Source organism: Podarcis muralis, chromosome 4, assembly GCF_964188315.1.
Source record: "Podarcis muralis chromosome 4, rPodMur119.hap1.1, whole genome shotgun sequence".
NCBI classification, from domain to species: Eukaryota; Metazoa; Chordata; class Lepidosauria; order Squamata; family Lacertidae; genus Podarcis; species Podarcis muralis.
In genome coordinates, this window is record NC_135658.1 from 56,676,372 (window position 1) to 56,698,853 (window position 22,482).

At 43.5% G+C, this 22,482-nt stretch overlaps 1 protein-coding gene across 1 annotated transcript; it reads left to right on the forward strand.

The window, feature by feature from the left end:
* The first annotated feature begins 3,056 nt into the window (after positions 1–3,056).
* LOC144327516 (uncharacterized) lies at positions 3,057–19,855 on the forward strand. The gene is made up of 10 exons (XM_077927363.1): positions 3,057–3,545; positions 4,845–5,099; positions 6,839–6,951; positions 8,880–9,099; positions 9,895–10,032; positions 11,000–11,134; positions 12,495–12,575; positions 13,883–13,995; positions 15,057–15,255; positions 17,832–19,855. Exons 1-10 carry the CDS (start codon positions 3,083–3,085, stop codon positions 18,044–18,046), a joined length of 1,932 nt encoding a protein of 643 aa, XP_077783489.1. The 5' UTR covers positions 3,057–3,082; the 3' UTR covers positions 18,047–19,855.
* The last annotated feature ends 2,627 nt before the right edge of the window (positions 19,856–22,482 follow it).

A 22,482-nucleotide genomic window follows, 5' to 3' on the forward strand; every position in this document is an offset into this window, starting at 1 on the left:
GGCCACCGGTTCCCCTGCTGCGTCCTTCTCTAGAAGCCCAAGTTCTCCACAGGTGGAGGGCTCCGCAACCTCTTCCCACATGACGGCTAGTTCTTCCGGGACAGAAAGAGCAGCGGGTCCCAGCACCTCGGTCGGCTTATCAAGTACGGCAACAGGCAAGCTGGAAGTCTCTTCTTCCACGACAGAGTCTGTCATATCATCTGGACCCTCCGGGACCACGGCATCCTCCAGCCCTGAAGCGCTATCTCAGCTGACCACCACGGAGCACGTTTCTTCAGAAACATCTCCCGGGATGTCAGGGACAAGTGTGTTCTCGGCCACCACCCACACTGCTGACAACAGCTCCACAGCACCAGTGGCAACAGAGAGCCCGGCTACCACTTGGACGGCAGGCCCAGCATCCAGTGCCTCCAGCATGGCTTCATCCAGCGCGTCTTCGGAAAGCGGGGAAACCTCTCCTAGCGGAGTGCAGGACACCTCCGTGGAATCCAGCTCAGCCGCCACAGCTCACGTCACCTCTACACTAGCACCAACGGGGACGCCTGCTGCATCGTTGAGGAGCACGACTCTGAATGCAGCCAGACCGACTGAAGAGACAGCCTCCTGGGAAGCTGCAAGCACCCTGGGCGGCAAGAGCTCTGCAGCGCCAGCCACAAGCGTGGATGGGGCCACCGGTTCCCCTGTTGCGTCCTTCTCCAGAAGCCCAAGTTCTCCACAGGTGGAGGGCTCCGCAACCTCTTCCCACATGATGGCTACTTCTTCCGGGACAGAAAGCGCAGCGGGTCCCAGCACCTCGGTTGGCTTATCGAGTAAGGTAACAGGCAAGCTGGAAGTCTCCTCTTCTTCCACGACAGAGTCTGTCATATCATCTGGACCCTCCGGGAGCACGGCATCCTCCAACTCTGAAGCGCTACCTCAGCTGACCACCACGGAGCACGTTTCTTCAGAAACATCTCCCGGGATCTCAGGGACAAGTGTGTTCTCAGCTACAACCCACACTGCTGACAACAGCTCCGCAGCACCAGTGGCAACAGAGAGCCCGGCTACCACTTGGACGGCAGGCCCAGCATCCAGTGCCTCCAGCATGGCTTCATACAGCTCGTCTTCGGAAAGCGGGCAGACCTCTCCTAGCGGAGTGCGGGGCACCTCCGTGGAATCCAGCTCAGCCGCCACAGCTCACGTCACCTCTCCACTAGCACCAACGGGGACGCCTGCTGCATCGTTGAGGAGCACCACTCTGAATGCAGCCAGCCCGACTGAAGAGACAGCCTCCTGGGAAGCTGCAAGCACCATGGGCAGCCAGAGCTCTGCAGCGCCAGCCACAAGCGTGGCTGGGGCCACCGGTTCCCTTGCTGCATCCTTCTCCAGAAGCCCAAGTTCTCCACAGGTGGAGGGCTCCGCAACCTCTTCCCACATGACGGCTAGTTCTTCCGGGACAGAAAGCGCAGCGGGTCCTAGCACCTCGGTCGGCTTATCAAGTACGGCAACAGGCAAGCTGGAAGTCTCCTCTTCTTCCACGACAGAGTCTGTCATATCATCTGGACCCTCCGGGAGCACGGCACCCTCCAGCTCTGAAGCGCTACCTCAGCTGACCACCACGGAGCACGTTTCTTCAGAAACATCTCCCGGGATCTCCGGGACAAGTGTGTTCTCGGCCACAACCCACACTGCTGACAACAGCTCCGCAGCACCATTGGCAACAGAGAGCCCAGCTACCACTTGGACGGCAGGCCCAGCATCCAGTGCCTCCAGCATGGCTCCATCCAGCGCGTCTTCGGAAAGTGGGGAAACCTCTCCTAGCGGAGTGCGGGACACCTCCGTGGAATCCAGCTCAGCCGCCACAGCTCACGTCACCTCTACACTAGCACCAACGCCTGCTGCATCGTTGAGGAGCACCACTCCGAATGCAGCTAGCCCGACTGAAGAGACAGCCTCCTCGGAAGCTGCAAGCACCCTGGGTGGCCAGAGCTCTGCAACGCCAGTCACAAGCATGGCTGGGGCCACCGGTTCCCCTGCTGCATCCCTCTCTAGAAGCCCAAGTTCTCCACAGGTGGAGGGCTCCGCAACCTCTTCCCACATGACGACTAGTTCTTCCGGGACAGAAGGCGCAGCGGGTCCCAGCACCTCGGTCGGCTTATCAAGTACGGCAACAGGCAAGCTGGAAGTCTCTTCTTCCACGACAGAGTCTGTCATATCATCTGGACCCTCCGGGACCACGGCATCCTCCAGCCCTGAAGCGCTATCTCAGCTGACCACCACGGAGCACGTTTCTTCAGAAACATCTCCCGGGATGTCAGGGACAAGTGTGTTCTCGGCCACCACCCACACTGCTGACAACAGCTCCGCAGCACCAGTGGCAACAGAGAGCCCAGCTGCCACTTGGACGGCAGGCCCAGCATCCAGTGCCTCCAGCATGGCTTCATCCAGCTCGTCTTCGGAAAGCGGGCAGACCTCTCCTAGCGGAGTGCGGGGCACCTCCGTGGAATCCAGCTCAGCCCCCACAGCTCACGTCACCTCTCCACTAGCACCAACGGGGACGCCTGCTGCATCGTTGAGGAGCACCACTCTGAATGCAGCCAGCGCGACTGAAGAGACAGCCTCCTCGGAAGCTGCAAGCACCATGGGCAGCCAGAGCTCTGCAGCGCCAGTGACAAGCGTCGCTGGGGCCACCGGTTCCCCTGCTGCGTCCTTCTCCAGAAGCCCAAGTTCTCCACAGGTAGAGGGCTCCGCAACCTCTTCCCACATGACGGCTAGTTCTTCCAGGACAGAAAGCGCAGCGGGTCCCAGCACCTCGGTCGGCTTATCAAGTACGGCAACAGGCAAGCTGGAAGTCTCCTCTTCTTCCACGACAGAGTCTGTCATATCATCTGGACCCTCCGGGAGTACGGCATCCTCCAGCTCTGAAGCACTACCTCAGCTGACCACCACGGAGCACGTTTCTTCAGAAACATCTCCTGGGATCTCAGGGACAAGTGTGTTCTCGGCCACAACCCACACTGCTGACAACAGCTCTGCAGCACCAGTGGCAACAGAGAGCCCGGCTACCACTTGGACAGCAGGCCCAGAATCCAGTGCCTCCAGCATGGCTTCATCCAGCGCGCCTTCGGAAAGCAGGCAGACCTCTCCTAGCGGAGTGCGCGACACCTCCGTGGAATCCAGCTCAGCCACCACAGGTCACGTCACCTCTCCACTGGCACCAACGGGGACGCCTGCTGCATCGTTGAGGAGCACCACCCACACTGCTGACAACATCTCTGCAGCACCAGTGGCAACAGGGAGCCCGGCTGCCACTCGATCCGAAGGCCCAGCATCCATTTCCTCTGTTATGCCTTCATCCAGCACATCTTTGGGAAGTGCACAGACCTCCTCTGTATCCTCTCTGTACACTATTAGTAATGATTCTCTCACAGAAAGTACAGCAGTTTCCAGAACCTTGGCCAGAACTTCTCTAAGTGACTTTTCAATGACAACCCATAAGCCAGAGGTATTCTCTTCTGTGAAAACACCCCACCCAGTACCCTCTACCAAAATGCCTGAAGAATGCTGTGAGTGTATTAGATTTTTTTTATAATATTTGATGTTCTTTTTAACTGTGTATCAAATTTGCACTACCATTTTTTGTCTTTACAAATTATATTTTAATTTACAGTACCCCTTAATTTCTTGTCTTTGTCCAATTAGAATATGCATTTAAAATTCTTTCCCCCCCCCTTCATATATAGAAAGATCACTCTTGTTTTCTGCCCCCAGCCATTATATGGGTCAGACTGCACCATCCTCAGGGAGGCTCTATTTCTTGTCTCACTTTGTTTAATCTCTTAATTTGCATATGCTGTGGAATAGAAGATCCCTGGAGCACAATATTAAATTGGGTGAAGAATACTTCCTGGTCGTGGAATGCTTAGTTACTTTCATAGGTGGATGGTAGAAAAATAGTGAAGGAGGGAATGCAATGCAATGGAATGGAATGGAATAGTCTACATGGCTCTATTCCATACCATAATATTTTGTAGTAAGTCCCACATGGGTATGCTATGCTATTTTGTTATTTTACATTGTGAGTGCAGTGTGACATATTGAATAACTTCTATCCAAGAGGAGCAGTACATGTGGTCAACAGTGGGTTCGGCCGCCTGACAATCCTAAACACACACACACACACACACACACACACACACACACCATTTTTGCATGCCCTTATAAGAAAAGCCAGAAGCGCGCGCACACACACACACACATGCACACACAGACTCACTCAGGTGTGCACACATACATGGACACAAATGGCTTCTCTTTTCTCCAATCCATGAAAATCTGCTGAGGAATGGGTTTATCAATCCCTCCCTGCTCCTCAGATGATTGATGTGATGTGTGAAGTTTCAGGGAAATCTTTGCAAATCCATCATGGCATTGGCAGAGTGGGTTAAATCTCTACATTCACCTGAGCAGTATGTCACTTTGATGTTTACAGCAACAAAACCAGGGGTTTGGGGAGGTGGGAGGGTTAGAAAAAGTTGTTTGAGGGCTTGATTATACCCTGTTGCTGCAAATTTCCCACCCTCTCATATACATATTGTGATATGGCGCCCCAGAATCTCTTTATATTCCTTATTTTCCCCCCTTCTGGTTTATGTTGTTTTTGGAAGGCTTATTAAAGCTAGAATTTACCATTTATTCACCGAATTTACTTTTTTGAAGTAGGAGTAAGAATTCAACCATAGCAGAAACTCAGCAAAATAACATATTCTCCGCCCCCATCATATTTAACATTTTGTGAATATTTCCAGAGTTGTTGAAATGCACCTTTGACATCAGATGTGTATTTTTGTTTTTGTTTTGTTTAGCTGTAGATGCTTTCTACATTCAACTTGAAAAAGTAACCAGCCAAGTGATACAATTCCGTTGGTTTCTTCAGAGTGTGAGAAGGGACAGCCCTTATACCGTGTCTCTCATGGCAGATAACACAGTTATAAATAACACTGTCACAAATGACACCAGGATGGTATTTGGAAACCTTTCTCCAGGTGGTTTGTATACAGTAACTGTGGAGGTGTGGAGTTGCAGTAAGAAGTTCAGTTCCTCCGTGATGGTTCGGACAGGTATTATCTCAAACATCCATCTACACTTGCTTTATTGTAGTACCAGACAGTATTCTGATACATTTTGCTCAGCGCTAGCCTTCATTCAAACAGTGTCCCCAAAGGGGACATTTTGCTCAGCGCTAGCCTTCATTCAAACAGTGTCCCCAAAGGAAAACCCAAAATATGAATAGGGAATTAATCTCTAGCCATCTGTGAATTTCCCTTTTCTGTCTCTTTGGTGCATTAGGTGGGTTAGCTCATGTAATGGGACAACCCAGGATAGCTCTCATTGCTCACCGCTTTCTTCATGGGAATCCCTGACATCCCAATGTTGCACACAGCTTTGGCAAGAAGACTGAGTCTGGCGAGCAAGTTGATGGCTTTTTTGGCTGCTGTGTGAAGCAGTCCTATGCACATAAAGATGCACCATGAGGTGGACTCATAACTGGCCCTAGATTTCCCCCTGTGAGAAGGAATCTTGTGCATGTGCATCAGAATTTTTAATTTTTTTATTTACATTTTTCCTCCAAGAAGCTTAGAGAGACATAAAGGGTAGGGGTTTGAACGCTGGTCTCCCAGGTCCTAGTTCAACACTCTTAGTACTACACCACCCTGGCTCTCACATTGGACCACTTCCTATGGCGTCTGAATGTATGGCCAACAGGGGGCTGGGGAGGATGGTCTGAAGTTTTCCATATAAGTTTTCTATTTGCAAAATCCTTGATATATGTGGATGTTCATGTACTTTTATATTATGATGATGATGATTAGTAGAGGTATATTATTATTATTATTACTATTATTATTATTAAAATTTGTATGTCACCCTTCATTCAAAGATCACAGGACAGTTCACAACATAAAAATACAAAACAAAAACATAAAATACATAACAAAACAAAAACAATAGCCCCCTTCCATAATTATATCCCTGTAGTATGGGGATTAATGACAGGAAAACAAAAGAGGATTTTGCAAGCCTTCACAGTCACCAAGAGACTCAGACTTTGAGCCTGGAAGGATAAACACCCACCGCCTATTATGAAATGCCCTGCAGAGTTTACCCCCCCCCCCCCGCTATATTTGAATATGCTTCTTATCAACTCCATGTGAATATCTGGACATTTGGATGGCACACATTGATTTCTATGTTTAAATTAAGATGAATGCATTAATGGTTATTGTATTTTAATGTTCTTTCTTAATTAAATGTGTTATAAAAATCAGTTTTAAAAATCCAATGGAGTTTTATGGATAAGGCTTACTCCTAGGTAAGTGGAATAGGTCTGCAGCCTTAAGAAACTAATGTCCCAATACCTTCTGGGCAGGCATTTGGCTTTCCTGGCATATGGAATCTTTTAAAAAGCTATTTTATATGCCATTTCTGTCCTTTTTGGTGCTTTTAATTTATTTGTATTTTCGTATTTTAATACCTGTTGTAAGCAGCCTTGAACATTTTGTTGGGAAGGTAGAATATAAATATTTTAAATAAGTAAGTAAACAGACCAATAATACATCCTATGCATGTTTATTTGGACATAAGTCCCACTATGTTCAATGGAATTTGCTCTCAAGTAAATGTGGAATTTCAGTCTAAATGAGAAAAGATTGTTTCATTTGTCCTCAAGGACCTCAGAACTAATGAATATTAGTTTATCTATCTGGAACAGCAGCAGCAGCAACAACAGCAGCATAAGTATTCTGTATTAAAAATGTTACCTATACTATTAACTAAATGGTTCTCTTATTCCTTATAGAAGGCACAGCCTATCGTGGAACAGCCAGGATTACAAATAAGAAGTACATACCTCAGTTCAGCAACAAATCAAGTACAGAGTTTCAGGAGCTTCAAAAAAATGTCACCCAAGAGGTATCATCTGCAGCATTTTAAAAAATGAAAAGTAATTAGTTAAAAGCACTGAGCATAACCCAAGACAAGCATTTTTAAGCCCCATTGATTTCAGTGAAACTGACTTAAAAATGAGCTTAATGGTTCTTTAGAATCCAGTGGGACTTAAAATGTTCACATTTGCCTCGACCAGAGTTTGTGCAGGCCAGATGGTGAATTTAGGCCCCATTTCAATAATTCTTACCAACGGGCAGGCCCCCTCAAAATTGCAGGCCCTCTGTTCTGGCCTGGCCTGGAGTATGTCCATATTTTCAGTGCTCTCTTACTGATCCTCAGCAGAGTAACGTTAAGTCCCCCTTTCCATGGCACAGCTATGACTATGTGCTTCCCTGAGTCAAAGACTGACGACAGATTGGGCAGACTTGATCCCTTTCAGCCATTTCCCATCGCATCCTTGAAATTGCAAACTGGGTCCTGCTAGCCTCGCCTCTTCCACCCACATGCAGAGTTGGGGTGAGCTTGCACATATTCAGCCAGCACCCCTTTACATAAGTTATCTCCAGCAGGGCTGGCAGGGACAACATTAACAGACATGGCTCCCCCCCCCCCTTCCATTTCATGGAAGAGAATGCTTGAAACAAGGTGGTACTGTCAGCTTCCCAACCTTCTGTCAATCACAATCCTGAGGTACTTCTAGCAGTATAACAGACACAGGGAATCGCCACACCCATCTTAACTGGTTTGGCAGTCTTCTCTTTCTAGAAGATCTCTCCCCTCCTGACTGAAATGAGACCCAAACAGACTGTATCCTCACAGCTTCTCCCTCTCCCTGCTCAAACTCAGCCCTCCAGTTAACTCCTGTCTGAATATTCTCACAAGACACTAAGCACTGTCTTTCTATCTTAAGCTCAGAGACTCCCTTCTCTTGCTGTAGATAATTTCCTCAGAGTGGATGTTATACACACAGAACCAACTACCAACTCTCCCCCTCCTGTTCTCTCTATCACCACACTCTCTTAGAAACGGCTCCTTTTATTTTCCCTCCCAAAGTACTGTCTCCACCCACTTCTGGCTCGCTGTCTTGGTAGCCAATCAGAGAGAGGCTCCAGCACTCTGGTGGAGTTCTGAGGTACTGCATCACCAGACTCCGGTCTAGCTCAGCGGTCTGTCACAGCTGTCAATAATAGTTTGTGGCAATAATAGTTTTGTAATGTTATAATATTTGTTATTTATGGTTATTGTTTTCAATTTTTGGATGTGTAGTAAGTTACCTAGATGCCATTTGGTATTAGATGGCTAATAAAACAATTATTATTATTATTATTATTAGTAGTAGTAGTAGTAGTAGTAGTTGTTGTAACAGCAACAACATAATGTCTAATCAGAAGTAAGGGCCAGGAAGCTTGATTTTATGTTTGCTGCCTGAGATAAGGAAGCCTCAGACAACAGGAAAGAAAAAGATGCTTGGGAGGAGTCTAGTGGGCTGTGAGAGATGTGGTGTGGGACTCAGGAACAAAAGTCAGCAGCTCCTTAGATTCAAGGATGTTGCACCAAGCTGGAGCATCCAGCAGAATCTGGATAATTTTTCAAAAAGTCGAAAAACAAGACAGAGTGGTAGGGAACTTGCAAATTTTAGGCCTGTGTTGAATTTTGGCCCTTCAGACAGTGTTCACATTCAGCCCCCATCACCCCTTACCATGGCCATGCCATCTGGGGATGATGGAAATTGAAGTCCAACAAACTCCAGAGCCCACCTATGCAATCCATTCTCCGTTGTGAGGCCAGAAAGAATGCTTTTATTTTCTGTTCTCTGGTACAAACCTGCCTAAGGCCAGACTTTTGGCTGTTGACAGTCTGAGATCCAACATTTATTGGAAGAAATGATAAACAAATTATTCTGAATATTATGCAAAACAAAGAAAATAATCTCAAACCTGCCACTTTTACAGATAATAAACAACTTGCCGCCTTCGTTGAGAGCATTAATAGATTCTGGGAAAATGCGTATAACCATAACTGAGATTACAAGTGGCAGTGTGATTGTGACCTTCATCATCGAGATGGTTCCAGATAGAAATATAGCACACAATGAGGTTGAAAGGGCTGTAATCGAAGCCTTAAACAAAAGCAGACATCTGGATGTAGACCTCACTCGGACTTCCATAGAAGGTATGGTCTTTCTATTATATGGTAGGAACATAGGAAGCTTCCTCATATCAAGTCAGAATATTGGTTCATCTTACTCTGTAGTATCCATACTGACCGACAGGGAGGCTCTCTAGGGTTCAGATGGGAGCCTATTCCAGGGAGATGCCAGAGACTAAACCTGGGACTGTCTAAACGCAAAACGTGGGCTGCCTATCCCCACTTAGCCATGGCTCTTCAGTCAGTTTATGTGTGATTCAGCCAGTATAGATGTGCCAAGACTGCATTGCCTTTCCTGGCCTTCTTCACAATTAATCTGTGCTCATACAGTGGACAAGATGTGTTTATTTGAACATTTATATCCTGCCTTTTTAAGCAAATAAAACATCCTATGCGGTTAACAACAGTGGAAAAATAGTAGCAAAAATAGTGATAAAATCATGATGCTACCCCAGAAGCAACTGTTAAGTGGGGCTGGGGGACCTGTGGTCCTGCAGATCCTCCTAGACACTAGCTCCCATCAGCCCTAGCAAGTGATAGGCATTAAAAGATCCATTTGGTGGCATAGTTCTGTGCATAGCTGTCAACTTTTCCCCTTTCTTGCAAGGAATCCTATTCGGAATAAGGGAATTTCCCTTAAAAAAAGGGAAACGTTGACAGCTATGGTTCTGTGTGTGTAAATAAATTACGGATTATATTGTATGCCAATGAAAGTGCTTTATCTTTACAAATGACAGCATGCATATAAGCGCTTGTGGCGCCTTTTATGTTGACCTTTGTGCATTAATTTTGTTGCTCTTTTATTGAAATTTGTCATAGTAATCCCTGCCTGTCAGCCAGAAAACAATGGCTGTTCTGAATTTGCCTACTGCATCCCCCAAAGCACAAATTATTCATGTGAATGTAAGCCGGGATTTTTGGATCTGAGTCCCCAGGTGCCAGGAAGACAATGCGAAGGTAAGAACGGGGGTTTCTTCAGAGGGTCTGCTTATTCAGCATTCATCCTGATTTGCTTGTCCAAAGATTACACAATGGCTAGGCTATATCCGGTCTATACTGTATGAGTATTCATTCTGATTTGCTTATGGCACAGCTCTATGCTAATGAACATTCATCCTAATTTGTTTGCAGGGTGTTTATGTGTCCCCCATTCAACCTTCATTCACCCCATACTTTTCAATGTATCTCCCTGTCACTTTCCAAACTGGAAAAAGTCCAGATTTTTTAAAAAGTGGATTTGTTGCCCTAGGGGTACAGGGTGCTTTAATTCATTTTAAATACATAAATCTGAAGTTTCAGTATGTGCTTGAATCCCTCCTACAAAATACTGACTGGAGGTGTTTTTAAAAAATAAATGACAAAGAGGGAAGAAAGTGATGCTGATCTGCCTTGATTCAATAGTAGAGATGAGAAAAGTGCAATTTTAGTGTTGTTGGGATGAAGATGGGACTAAAGGTTGTCTAGCTTCCAGTTTTATTGTGGGCTGGTAGGCTCACTGGGCTGTAAAACTATATTTGCGGATACTCTGCATGTGTGCAAACTATCGATTTCAGTGAGAATTACCTCTAAATACCAATACACCATCCTGTGTTTTAATCTGTAAAAGCACTGATTCCCAACCCACTTGTTCTGCAGACATGCTTCTTACTTCAAGAGAGCTTTCCCAAAAACAAGTGCTTTGAGGGTCTCCAGTGAAGAGGAAGCCGAAGTCTCACTGTGTCCCAACTGCAAAGGGAAAGGTGTCTTTCACAGTGAGGCCCATCTAAAGATAGGGAAGGGTTGCAAGACTTTTGAAAGTTTCCCCTGGAGGATTACGACTACTCTTCCACATGTATAGAACATGAAATCCCTTATTTGCTTCAATACTAGAATTTATTACTATAGCAGAATATTGCAATTGTTTCTCACACCATCCTTCTTCCAGATATAAATGAATGCAAGGGAAATAACGCCTGTTCCAAGTTGGCTGCATGTGAGAACACTATTGGCAGCTATAAATGTCAATGTTATCCAGGCATAACGGATCTGAATACAAGTAATCCTGGAACAGAGTGTCAAGGTAAGTGAATATGACTTTCCCATGATATGATAATTAAAATTGTAAAGCTGTATGGCTAATTAAATGATTAAGGTTTAAGCTTCACCGCTTCGTCATGGGATGCACATGTGCACATCTCACTGCTGTCAGGAGTCCCTTTTTTCAAAAGCCCTTCTATTCCTGTTTTTAGCACAATGCAGGCTAAATTTCTCCAGCTGCAGTGGTTCATTCAAGGCGTGTTAGAGTAACATGAAGTGTAATGGAGTGCACGGTGAGTTTGTTGTGCAACAGTTTCAGTAGGTAGACCCATGACTTTATTTAAAGCTAGTTCAAGGAAGGTCTGTTTGATAGAAAAATCACCCCTGGTGTTGACCTTCATAATGCCAGATAAATGATAGGAGGTACTTCCAAAAGCATACTGTACTCCCTTGTGAATTTGATCCGGATTCTAGCACTGCTTCTGAATCACTAGCACTACTTGCATTTTCCTGAGTTGGCGCCAAGAGGCTATAGCCCCCACTTCACATGTTGCTCAGCCGAAAGGGGTTTCCTGCTGCCCCTACCCCATATGTCCTCTGAATCTGGATGTCTCAAAAGGGAAACCTATGCATGTAAAGGTTGACAAGTTTAGGTTTTTCTTCTGCAGATGTCCTCACTTAATGTGTGGACATTGGCGTAGGGAAGCTATACAATGCCAGAGGGAGGGCAATCCTTGGTGTCTCTTCAATTAGTAGAGCCGATTTTGCATGAGTACTATGTGAGGGTGGCTATATAGGATTTGTTACGCCAGTACAAACTACTGTCAATGTGGGTTTGGGCTAGTATGCTAAAAGCATATTCCTGTGAGTAGTGATGCTTAGGACAATTGCACATGGATTTCCAGTGACCGCCATGTGTCAGATGTACATACGCATCATCTCTAAATTGCTATTTCCAAAAATGGGTGTATTTGGGTCTGGAATTAGGATATGCAACAAACCTTTTGGTATTACAGTGGTACCTCAGGTTACAGATGCTTCAGGTTACATACGCTTCAGGTTACAGACTCCACTAACCCAGAAAAAGTGCTTCAGGTTAAGAACTTTGCTTCAGGATGAGAACAGAAATCGTGCTCTGGCGGCGTGGCGGCAGCAGGAGGCCCCATTAGCTAAAGTGGTGCTTCAGGTTAAGAACAGTTTCAGGTTAAGTACGGACCTCTGGAACGAATTAAGTACTTAACCTGAGGTACCACTGTGTTCTTTGAAATCAGGCAGGCAGTACAACTTTCATAAGCTGCATTTCATATTTTGAAGTTTATATTTCAGTTACATAAATGGCAGTTCAGCAAGAGGAGGAATCTTATCTTTTACATGATTAATTTGGTTTTGTGCTTCTTTTATAGACCCCATCTTGTGTCTGAACACACCTAATATTTGCTTGCAATCCACTGTGTGCCTTTCCTTACAACGTGACATCTGTTCAAGTATGTTGTAAATATGTATTATGATTTTTTTTAGCCACTGTAAGATTAGATTGCTTAAATACATGACTACAAATGACGTTTTGTAGAGCAGGACTGGGAAACCTGTGAACTTCTAGGTGCCATTGGGCACCAACTCCCATCAGCCCCAGCCAGCATGGCCAATGGCCAGGGAGCCTGGCAGCTATAGACCCACATCCTTTGGAGGGCCATGGGTTCACCATCCCTCCTGAATAAGTTGGGTGCTCTTCTGACAGTTTTACAATGAATTTTTTTCTTAGCAAGTGTTAAGCCCATATTTCTTTGAGCACATCAACATTTTTTAGCACATGAGCAAAAATAAAATGTTTATTTATAATTGTTAAGCATATAAACAAACAGCTCACTTTTCAGTCCTTTTAGCTGGTTCACAACCACCATTAAAAATAATCTAATAAAAACATAAGAATGTATTCTGGAGTTGCATATCCAGTCGTAATATATCTAGACTGGAAAGCTGTTCACGCTGACCTAATAAGCAAGTAACACTAAGTCAAGCCATGGCTTAGTGTCAGTATTTTTTTATTTTTCTTTCCCAATTTCATTTTTTTAAAATCTTTTTTTATTCAAAATTAATATAAAACATATTATCCAGAAACATATCATCCTTATTTCCCCCCCATTTTCCTGCCTCGCCCCACCCTCCCACACAAACCCCCCACCCCCCGACTTCCCTCAGTTCCAGTCTTTGATTTCTCTAAGAATGCTGTTTTCTGCATGTTACACAGATGTATAGATCCTCAAACTATTTAGCTGATTATTATCAATGAAAAGTTTGTGAATGTTTATTCAAAGCCAACCAAGGAGTCTAGTTCGCTTTGTCGCATCTTCAAATACTTTGTAAAGAGTTCCCATTCATCTTTAAAGTCACAGTTATCCTTGTCCCGTAGCGTATATGTCAGTTTTGCCAGTTCTGCATAGTCCATCAATTTTTTCTTGCCATGATTCTTTAGTTGGGGTTTCTTCAGTCTTCCATCCTTGTGCTATTAAAACTCTTGTGGCCATTGTCACATATATGAAGATGTTTTTCAGCTTTTTTGGCAGATCTTAGTGTCAGTATTGAGGGGTTCTCATAGAGATGATTGTAGCTGCTGCACTCCCCTGAACCTGCTGATTCTGCCCCAACACAGTTTGGTACAGAGTTACATCCAAATCTGGGGTTGTGGTTTGTCTTGTTCCAGACAGGCATGAGCTGTAACCAATGAAGTATGGAAAACTAGTTCTGAGATGGAACTGATTGAGGTGTTAATTATGTTGCATTTCTTTTTCAGGCAAACAAGCATTTGCTTGCAGAATTTTATTCAAAAACCAGAGTTTCACACCTGACCTTTATAATCCAGAAAGTGAGATCTATAAGAATATGTCTAACAAAATCAGAACAACTGTGAGTTCTTTAACATTATCCCTTGTTGCAGTCATTATCTTTTGAAGAAGCATTCTCAACACAATGTGCAAATCTATTTCAAACCAGTATACAAAACAGCAGCAATAGAATGTGCCCCCTATCTGAGATTACCAGATTGGGAATATTTAAAATCATACCCTAAAAGCATAACGAACAAAATGCTGCAATATTTAGAACCTTTGGGGATCAGTAAAAAGCACCATGGAATAAAAGTCTCAAACTAGAAAAGCCATAGTAATTTAAAAAAAAAAAAAAAAAGAGTGTCTATGTCTTTATGCTTCTTGCCCAAGGGTACCCAACCCAAAACCAGCAACATACCCTAATATTTCCAGTCCAGATAGCAAATCCTTATACTTCTACACATGTTGTGTGTCTTTCATCAGTGTTGACCTATCCCACAGGACAGTGGTAACTGGGGCTCACTGAGTTCTGTGAACTGGGGTGGGATGGGGGGGCATGAGCAGAGTGTGACAAGAGTCCAGCAGGAGACCTGGAACCAACAGCGGGAGTGGAATTCTTGGATCTCTATGGGAAGAAGCCTAGAACAAGGTCGGCTTTTAGATTGCTATATGATTTGCAGTCAGACAAGGGTTTCTGACTCCCACTTGTTTAATCATAGTAATAACAAAAGGGCCCTGCCACTCCACAAACAATTAGGCTATTAGAAACTCTGTTCAGTAGTAACTCAATATAGATTTGTTCTTGCATATGTAGATAATATATACCTGCATATATACGTATATGCAGGAGTGCAGTAGGAAATTGACTACAGTCCCTGAGCCACCATTTCCCATCTGACTTTGGGTAGCAGACCTTGGTACAGTATGGCAAAGAACTGCTGTCACATATGAGCTCTTACATATGAAACTTTAGGCTATTTATTGCACAACATTGTTTAGACCAATCTCATGGTCTCTTTTATTTGTTCTTTTAAAAGAAGTCCGGTAAAAGTGAAAAGAGTTAAAGTTTGGGGGAATGGTGATGGTGTCTTGCCCGTTTCTTACGTATTGACAGTTTGGAACAAATATAAATGTTTTCAGGTTTCTAAAGGAATGATAATGAAGCTCGGAGATGACAACTTTAATATCGAAATGGTGGGATACCAAGCTGGAAGTGTGGATGCATATTTTGCATTTCTCCTGCAAGGACAAAAGTGGATTGGAACAAAAAATTTCACGGACTATTTAACAGAAGTAGTAACAAAAATGCTTGATAACAAGACTGCTGTAACAGTAACAGGTAATCTTGTTGTTCAGGGCACTACAAATATCTCTTGATCTAGTCAAAAAGTGTCCACCATGACAAGTTCCATCATGACCTCCCTCCCAAAGGACTGGAAGTTGAATTCCCAGATCAGAGGATGTATTCCCTTGGAGGCCTCCTTCAGATCAGTTCAGCAGCAAGGAGGGAAAGCTTTTCCTGTTTAAAAGATTATTTGGGAAGTGTGACTGAGGCTTGGAGGACACATACTACAAAACATATCTTATCGGGGGCTAGTTTGCCCTATACTTTCAGTGGTGAAGGGGCAATCCCCCGCTCACCCAAGGATCCTTTAAGTGGTGAAGAGGGAGCCCATCTCACCACAGAAAGGAACCTTTGTATCCTTTCATGGGTGTCCTCCAAGGTCAGTTCCACCCAAGCTTTCCACAGCAGAGGGGGAGTCCTCCTTGCCATGGAGTGAATCTTCAGCGGGGCTGTAACCAGAACTGGAGGACACACTCCATTGTGTCCTCTGAACCTAGTTCCTCTCCATCCTTTTAGTACAAAGAGGAATCCACCCTTTGTTTCCAAATGGATTGTTTGTGGTGTGGCTGTGTTAAGAAACCAAACTTTGAGGATGCATCCACAGGGCATAGGTCCCTCTTCCTTGTAGGCTCCAAACAGGGCATAAATAAATGCCTCTTAAGCCCTAACTAAAGGGAAGATTCTAAAACTGCCCAGCTCCAGTTGGCCAACAGGTTATACGTGCAAATATTTGCTGGCAACCTGAGAGGGGCATACAGGAAGCACCCTGTCATCCTCACCTGGTTTGGGGAGTGTTTGAGGAAAAGTGTAATGTTGCTTCACTCTCAGGTTGCCTGCATACATCACTCCCACTTTACCAACAGAAGGAGTGGTCTTTGCATTGTTTGATACTACACAAACTGCTGTTTCTAAGAAGCAATGGGAAATCCAGGGACTGTAGCTTTCCATGGCTACTTGGATTTTAGTCCATCATTCTCATGTGTACTTGCATTCTTTCTCTATTAGCAGTGAGTCCAGTCATGTGAAGGATCCATCCTTTGTTCAGGGAGATTAGGCAAGAAATAATATCCCATTTTTGTGTACTGCTTCAAATGTCTGGGCATTGTCTTGCTTGCATATTCAAAATCACAAGGTATGCAGGAAGTGGGTTTCCCTCCCCCTTTGGGCAGGATGTCCAGTGGAAGCCAAAGTAAATGTTCAGACCTTTTGAAACATCAGTACATAAGACAGATTCAGACTTGCACAGGTGTTTACCTAGGTAACAGACTGATGACGTTAGAATTCCTCATGCAAAACCAGCTTTGGCCATTTGCCACATTATGCTGTGCATGTAATTAACAAATGTGGTCCTTTTTTTCTGTGCTAAATAGGAGGTGAATGGGAGGGAAGAAAATCCCAAGTGGGGGGTTTTAACCTTTTGTCCCTACTGCAATCCTGATCCAGATCAGGCCATCCTACCTGGACAAACAGTAGGTGCAGGAATGGGGCAGAAATCTAGATCAGGACTGTAGCAAGAGCAGTCACCTACTGTTTAGCAAAGAAAATACTGGCAACAATGGATAATTGCATGCTCACTGTAAAATGAAGGACGGGCTGGCAAAACGACCCAAACCTCCCTCCTCACCATCCCAGGTCATGGCAGCAGTGCTATTTGCTGGGGCCGGGGGCAGGTCTGTAGTGGAACATCTCCTTACCACCCACTCCTGGTCACATGTAGCTTAGTTTGGCTGTTTCGTGGCATATTAATTTCCAGAGACTTCGCCAGCTCTGTAGCTTTTCAATAATCCACCAACTTAGAAAAACCTTCCCCAAACATAGGGCCTAAATGTTGTGCTATCTTTTCCATATACATTGTGGCACATTCAGTTTGATTGAAAGCTGATTACTCTTGTCTATAAGTAGTTTAAAATATCTGCCTGCAGGCCTCATAAAATAAAGTAACACTTGAGGCGTCACAAGTAAAACGTTAGTACAGTGAATGCTCGGGTTGCAAATGTGATCCGTACGGGAGGCACGTTCACAACCCGCAGTGCCCGCAACCCGCAGCGCCATGTCTGCACACGCGCAGGTCGTGATTCGGTGTTTTTGCACATGCACGAGCGCCGAAACCTGGAAGTAACCCGTTCTGGTACTTCCGGGTTCAGCACAGTGCACAACCCGCAAAATGCACAACCTGAAGTGTCTGTAACCTGAGGTATGACTGTATTAACAAGGTCTAGTGCTCCCTGAGAAAATTTCCTATGATGCTGTGGAAAAAAATAGTATCCAGTGACTTGTGCTAATTTGGGCCAGCCCTACCATGAAGTAATGTGTGGCAGCCACCTATGACAGCTGACTTTCATGAAAGAGCAGCCAACTGTTATTTATTTATTATTGCTTCAGGGGAGAGGCACATGTAGGATTGAATGCCTCAAGTACCAAAAGGACTTGACTGCCTTAGATTCCATACACCTTGACTTTTTGGCGTTGGGGCACCGTTTGCTGTTTGGCCTCAGGCAGCAAAATGTCTTGGACCAGCTCTGCTCGTTTCAGCACTAAGCTAATTTTTTGTTTCCACAATATACTTTCAGCAATTGCCCCATCCCAGCAAGTGGAAGATCTGAAGCCAACGGAAGACAATTCAGCCTGGAAAACAGGAGTCATTGTCCTTGCAGTGCTCTTTAGCATTGCGCTGATATCTATTGTGCTGATGGTCACAGTATGGCTTTATATGAAGAAAAAAATGGGCAAATATATTATCGAACCTCAAGGACCCATGGGAAAGTTTGCCTTTCAGAACTTGTGAATGTCTCAGTTGCCTCCCAACTGTGGCATATTTTAACTCTGAAGTTTGCATAGTTATTAGAAAACAGACTAACCAGAACAGAAGACGAATGCCAGTAGAATCTGTACGTTATTTACATAAGTCTGAGTAGAACTGAGTAGAACTTAGAACTGCTGTGACTCAGTGGCATTCCCGTGTTTGTTCGAGGGAATAGGGCAAGACCTGAAGAAACAGAACTCAGCGTTGCATCAAAGGGACACTTCATCAGGACTAGAAATCTCACAGGGGACTTCAAGATAAAAGATAATGGATATTTTCAAGTATTTCACATTTTCAGACTCGGCTTACTTTTGCATGCAACGGAATCTTCGGGAAATGGTTTTGGACTTGAGACAGCCCAGAATGCCTTTCAGAGGTCCACCACACAGTGTTTGCATTGAATAACTTGCCATGTACTTTCATTTCTTCTTTCTAGTTCTGCAAAGCAGGAGCAATTCTATTGCGACATGTTGGTGCAAAACCTTGCCATTGTAAACCAAGCTTTAAGCATAAGGGAAAGTACTAGAACAATGAAAAGAGCTTTCGATTCATATTCTATAGGGCTATGCTGTGATTGCTTCTGTGAAAAATCTATGGACCCACGCCCCATATTTGCTGGCAAATCATGTCATCCTTATGCTCAGCAGTGGGCTGCATGCAAACCTTGCATGTGAAGGTTTTTCCAGACTGTCACTATTTTCAGGTGGCATTCAGTCACACACTGGCAAATTTGGATTGCACATTATAATTGATTGGGATGCCTTGCCCAACAAACCTGGTTCCCCCAAAGACTGGAAAGTGACAGGAAAATGCACTGGGAACACTTGCTTTGATGCAGTGTCATGTAGCCCACTGGTCAGGACCCACTCATGAGGCATGGCCTGATTGAAGGTGGGTTTGCAAGAAGAGCACTACCACCATGCAAATATATGGCAAAAGATTAAGAAATAGGTCTGTAGATGCATGTTGGGGTTAAAAGTGAAAGGTTGAAGATAGCCAACTCAAACAAAGCAGAATGAATGCTCGTTAAATAGCTGATATAACCTAGCCTCCCCTGAAAATAATCAGGATGAATGCTCAATAAACACATTCCCTGGAAATGCCACCCGATTCCCTTCTAGGACGGTTGGTGAATACTGTCAGCTTGGGCAGGATTGATCAGATGGAAGGGTATGGCTGGGCTCACCCACTGTGTGTGAGAGAATGTGCCAAGTTAGTTCCCCTAGCTGCAAAACAAGGCAGTCAGAGTGGACAGCTCCAGCTATCAGCTTGGTGAGTGATGGATGTGGGCATTCCCATCTCATACGGCATCATTTGTCATGCATGAACCCCAATCAGGAATAAATTGCCAACATCTCCATGGAAGCCTGTGCAGCTAATAGAACTTGAAAATAGGTAAGCAATAGTCCCGATATTCAAATAAACTTAATTATTCCACGATAAATGGAATTAGCACAGGCAAACAGGCAATATTAATATGCTTGCATTATTTTTAGGCAGTGCGCAAGCTGTGAAAGATACATTTTTAATCATTTGAACTCTTGAACATGGTTAAATTAGCTCAGTGAACACAGACTTAATTATTGCGCACTGCATATGAAGATTAATAGTAATTTATATGGAGGCTGCTTTTTAATGGGATTTGAAAACAGATTGAAGTAAAATAAGCAATGTGCTGCTATATATGCTGCATCAGACTTGAATTTGTATAATAATATTTATTTTGAGCCTACCTGAGACACATTTCTTTTACATGTTTCTCCAAAAAAATAAAAAAGTTTAGTAAAGATAGACTTGCTTGAAACCTGCGTATTGAACATGGAGATTAAAATGTAATGTTAATAGCAATGTCAATGGCTGTTGCTTCTTAAGTGTTCTTTGAAACCAGATTGAGGTTAAATTCAGCAAAATACCCTATTTTATAATATACCAAACTTGAATTTGTATAATAATATTTATTTTAAGGCTGCTAGAGACATATTTCTTTTCATGAAACTGTGGCAAATAAATATATTATTTTTACTATAGTGTTTAGTCAGGACTCAATTTTTGACTGTGTAAATGTACATACAAAGACCCATGGTTTTACTATCCTACCTCTATGCCTGAAGTATATGGCAGCCTCGTTACTTTTTATCAGATTCTTTTTTTTAGTAGGAACTCGGGGAAACTGAATTCCCTTACCTCTTTTAAATTAAATAATTGGCTTGTTTTTTTTTGTCTGGTAATGAACAAAGTTGTGTTCTTTTCTAATCCAGATCATTGTCTGCTTGAGTTTATTAATCACATCTTACATTTAGCCACCGCCCATGTGGTGTGTGTGTGTGTGTGTGTTTGGCACTGCAACTGGGCTCTCAACAAACAAAAAACTTTGTAGTGAGTTCCCCCACCTTTCCCCCCCAGAAAAAAACATTGCTCTTTATCTACCTATAGTAACCAAACAATTAAACCCCTGTGTTGCAAACAATTATCTGAAATATCCAAGGCAACACAATGACCAAGTACAACAATGCAATGTCACTATAAACTCTTTATATAATCTATACAGAACCTTGAACAGTATGAAATATATGAAATATGCACTCTCTGCAAAACCAAATGAACAAAAATCTTACAGATCTATGAAAGTCACAAAATATGCACTCTTGATGGATTCTCTTGAAAAAATAGAACCAAATAAACATAAGTCTTATAAGTCTCTGAAAGTCTTTGTAGACTATGCAAGTCTCTTTTATGCAAGTCTCTGAAAGAAGCAATGGGTCAGATTCTTATCTGGTGAAAACAAGCCGTAAAGCTTTGTTTTATGATGTCCAACACTGCCGAAGTGGTCCGCAAACAGACGTAGTGAACAGTGATTCCGGATATACCCACTGTTTCGTGGAATTCTTCTTCAGCACAGCAGAAGGATACAGAAATGTTTCATAAACCCATCTAAATGGTGAGTGAAATTGTATAACAACAATTGCTTTGGGACAGTGGTCATAAAGTTATCTACCTATGGCTTGGTTCACACGACACAGGAAGCCAAACTATACATTGTTTTTATTCAGTTTGCTTAGTAAAGTGTTATCAGGACTTTTTTCTCTGGATTCCATCTGTGTTATTTAAGCGACTTTGATAACAATAATAGGATTGGAAACCAGAGATATTCAGGCATACAGCTATTTGGCCAATGGTGACCACCATCCTATATGGATAATATTCTGTGCTTGCAAGATATGATGTAATGAACTAAGATCATCATATCTTTTAATTTATTTTCATTATTTCAATTTGTATACTGCATTTCCACATAAATGTGCCCTAGTGACTCAGAACACGACAGCAATAAATTCAAATTGATGCACCATTACAGTAACAGTCTAAATACTAATTCATTTCAAAACATAACAGCTGAAATACATATTTCATTTTGCTAATATGGGCATTATAACATTTTAAATGCATTATAAAATAAACTCAATTTAAAACATATCAATTTACATAGCTGTCAACGTTTCCCTTTTTTTAAGGGAAATTCCCTTATTCCGAATAGGATTCCTCGCAAGAAAAGGGAAAAGTTGACAGCTATGTCAATTTATAACAGTTGGTTAAAATATTAGATCTTCACTCAGCACATACGCTTGTATCCCTTATCCCACACTCTCTGCTTAGTGCTCATTTTAAAAGCTTTTTTTAAATCATAGCTCATTACATTTCGTTGTCATTTTTTAAGCAGAGATAGTAGCATTCCGATGTCATAGGTTCGGCGGCAATAATGTGAAGTATTCGCCGCTAGGTGTCTCTGTTTGCACTCCTTTTATAGACAAGAACTCAATGTAAGCGGTTGAGTCATTAGAGACTTAGCATGGCAGGCAGGCTTTGTTTGTCGCAACACGTGAAGAAACTGGCAGGGAAAGGCAGAACCTTCTTTGCTCACCTAAAATTAATTCCTTGTGCCAATACAAAGCTTATCTTACATGTAAAGCTAAAGAGGATTAGCAGGGATTAATTGCTATGTACAAAAGGTGTGCATTTAGATCCATTTTTAAAATACCGCCCCCCCCCCCCCGTTTTTGAAAAACCCTATTCCCATTTACAACCAATGTAAAAAAGCAGAGTTGTCCAACATGGTTCTCTCCAGGTGCTGGTGCACTATAACTCCCAGCAGATTTAGCCATCACAGTGACTGAAAAAGGGTGAAGGGAGCTGCAGGCACCTGTTTTGGCTACCTGCATTGTAAAGCTAAGCAGCTAACAGCTTGGAAGATCAAAATTAAAGTAAGGGAAACTCCAGGCCTCTGTCTTGAAGCGCTTGCAGTATACAAGTATATCTCCTTTGGTGTGTTCTGAAATAAAAGATAGCCTGTGGAGCTATGAAATTTCAGAATAAGGAGAGGCGGAAATGAAAAGTAAGAGCAGGGAATGTATCGTAACACA

Coding starts and splice junctions, on each gene's coding strand:
- LOC144327516 (XM_077927363.1), top strand. CDS start 3,083: ATGGCTTCATCCAGCGCGCCTTCGGAAAGCAGGCAGACCTCTCCTAGC. Junction 3,546..4,844: donor CAAAATGCCTGAAGAATGCT/GTGAGTGTATTA, acceptor TGTTTTGTTTAG/CTGTAGATGCTTTCTACATT. Junction 11,135..12,494: donor TCCTGGAACAGAGTGTCAAG/GTAAGTGAATAT, acceptor CTTCTTTTATAG/ACCCCATCTTGTGTCTGAAC.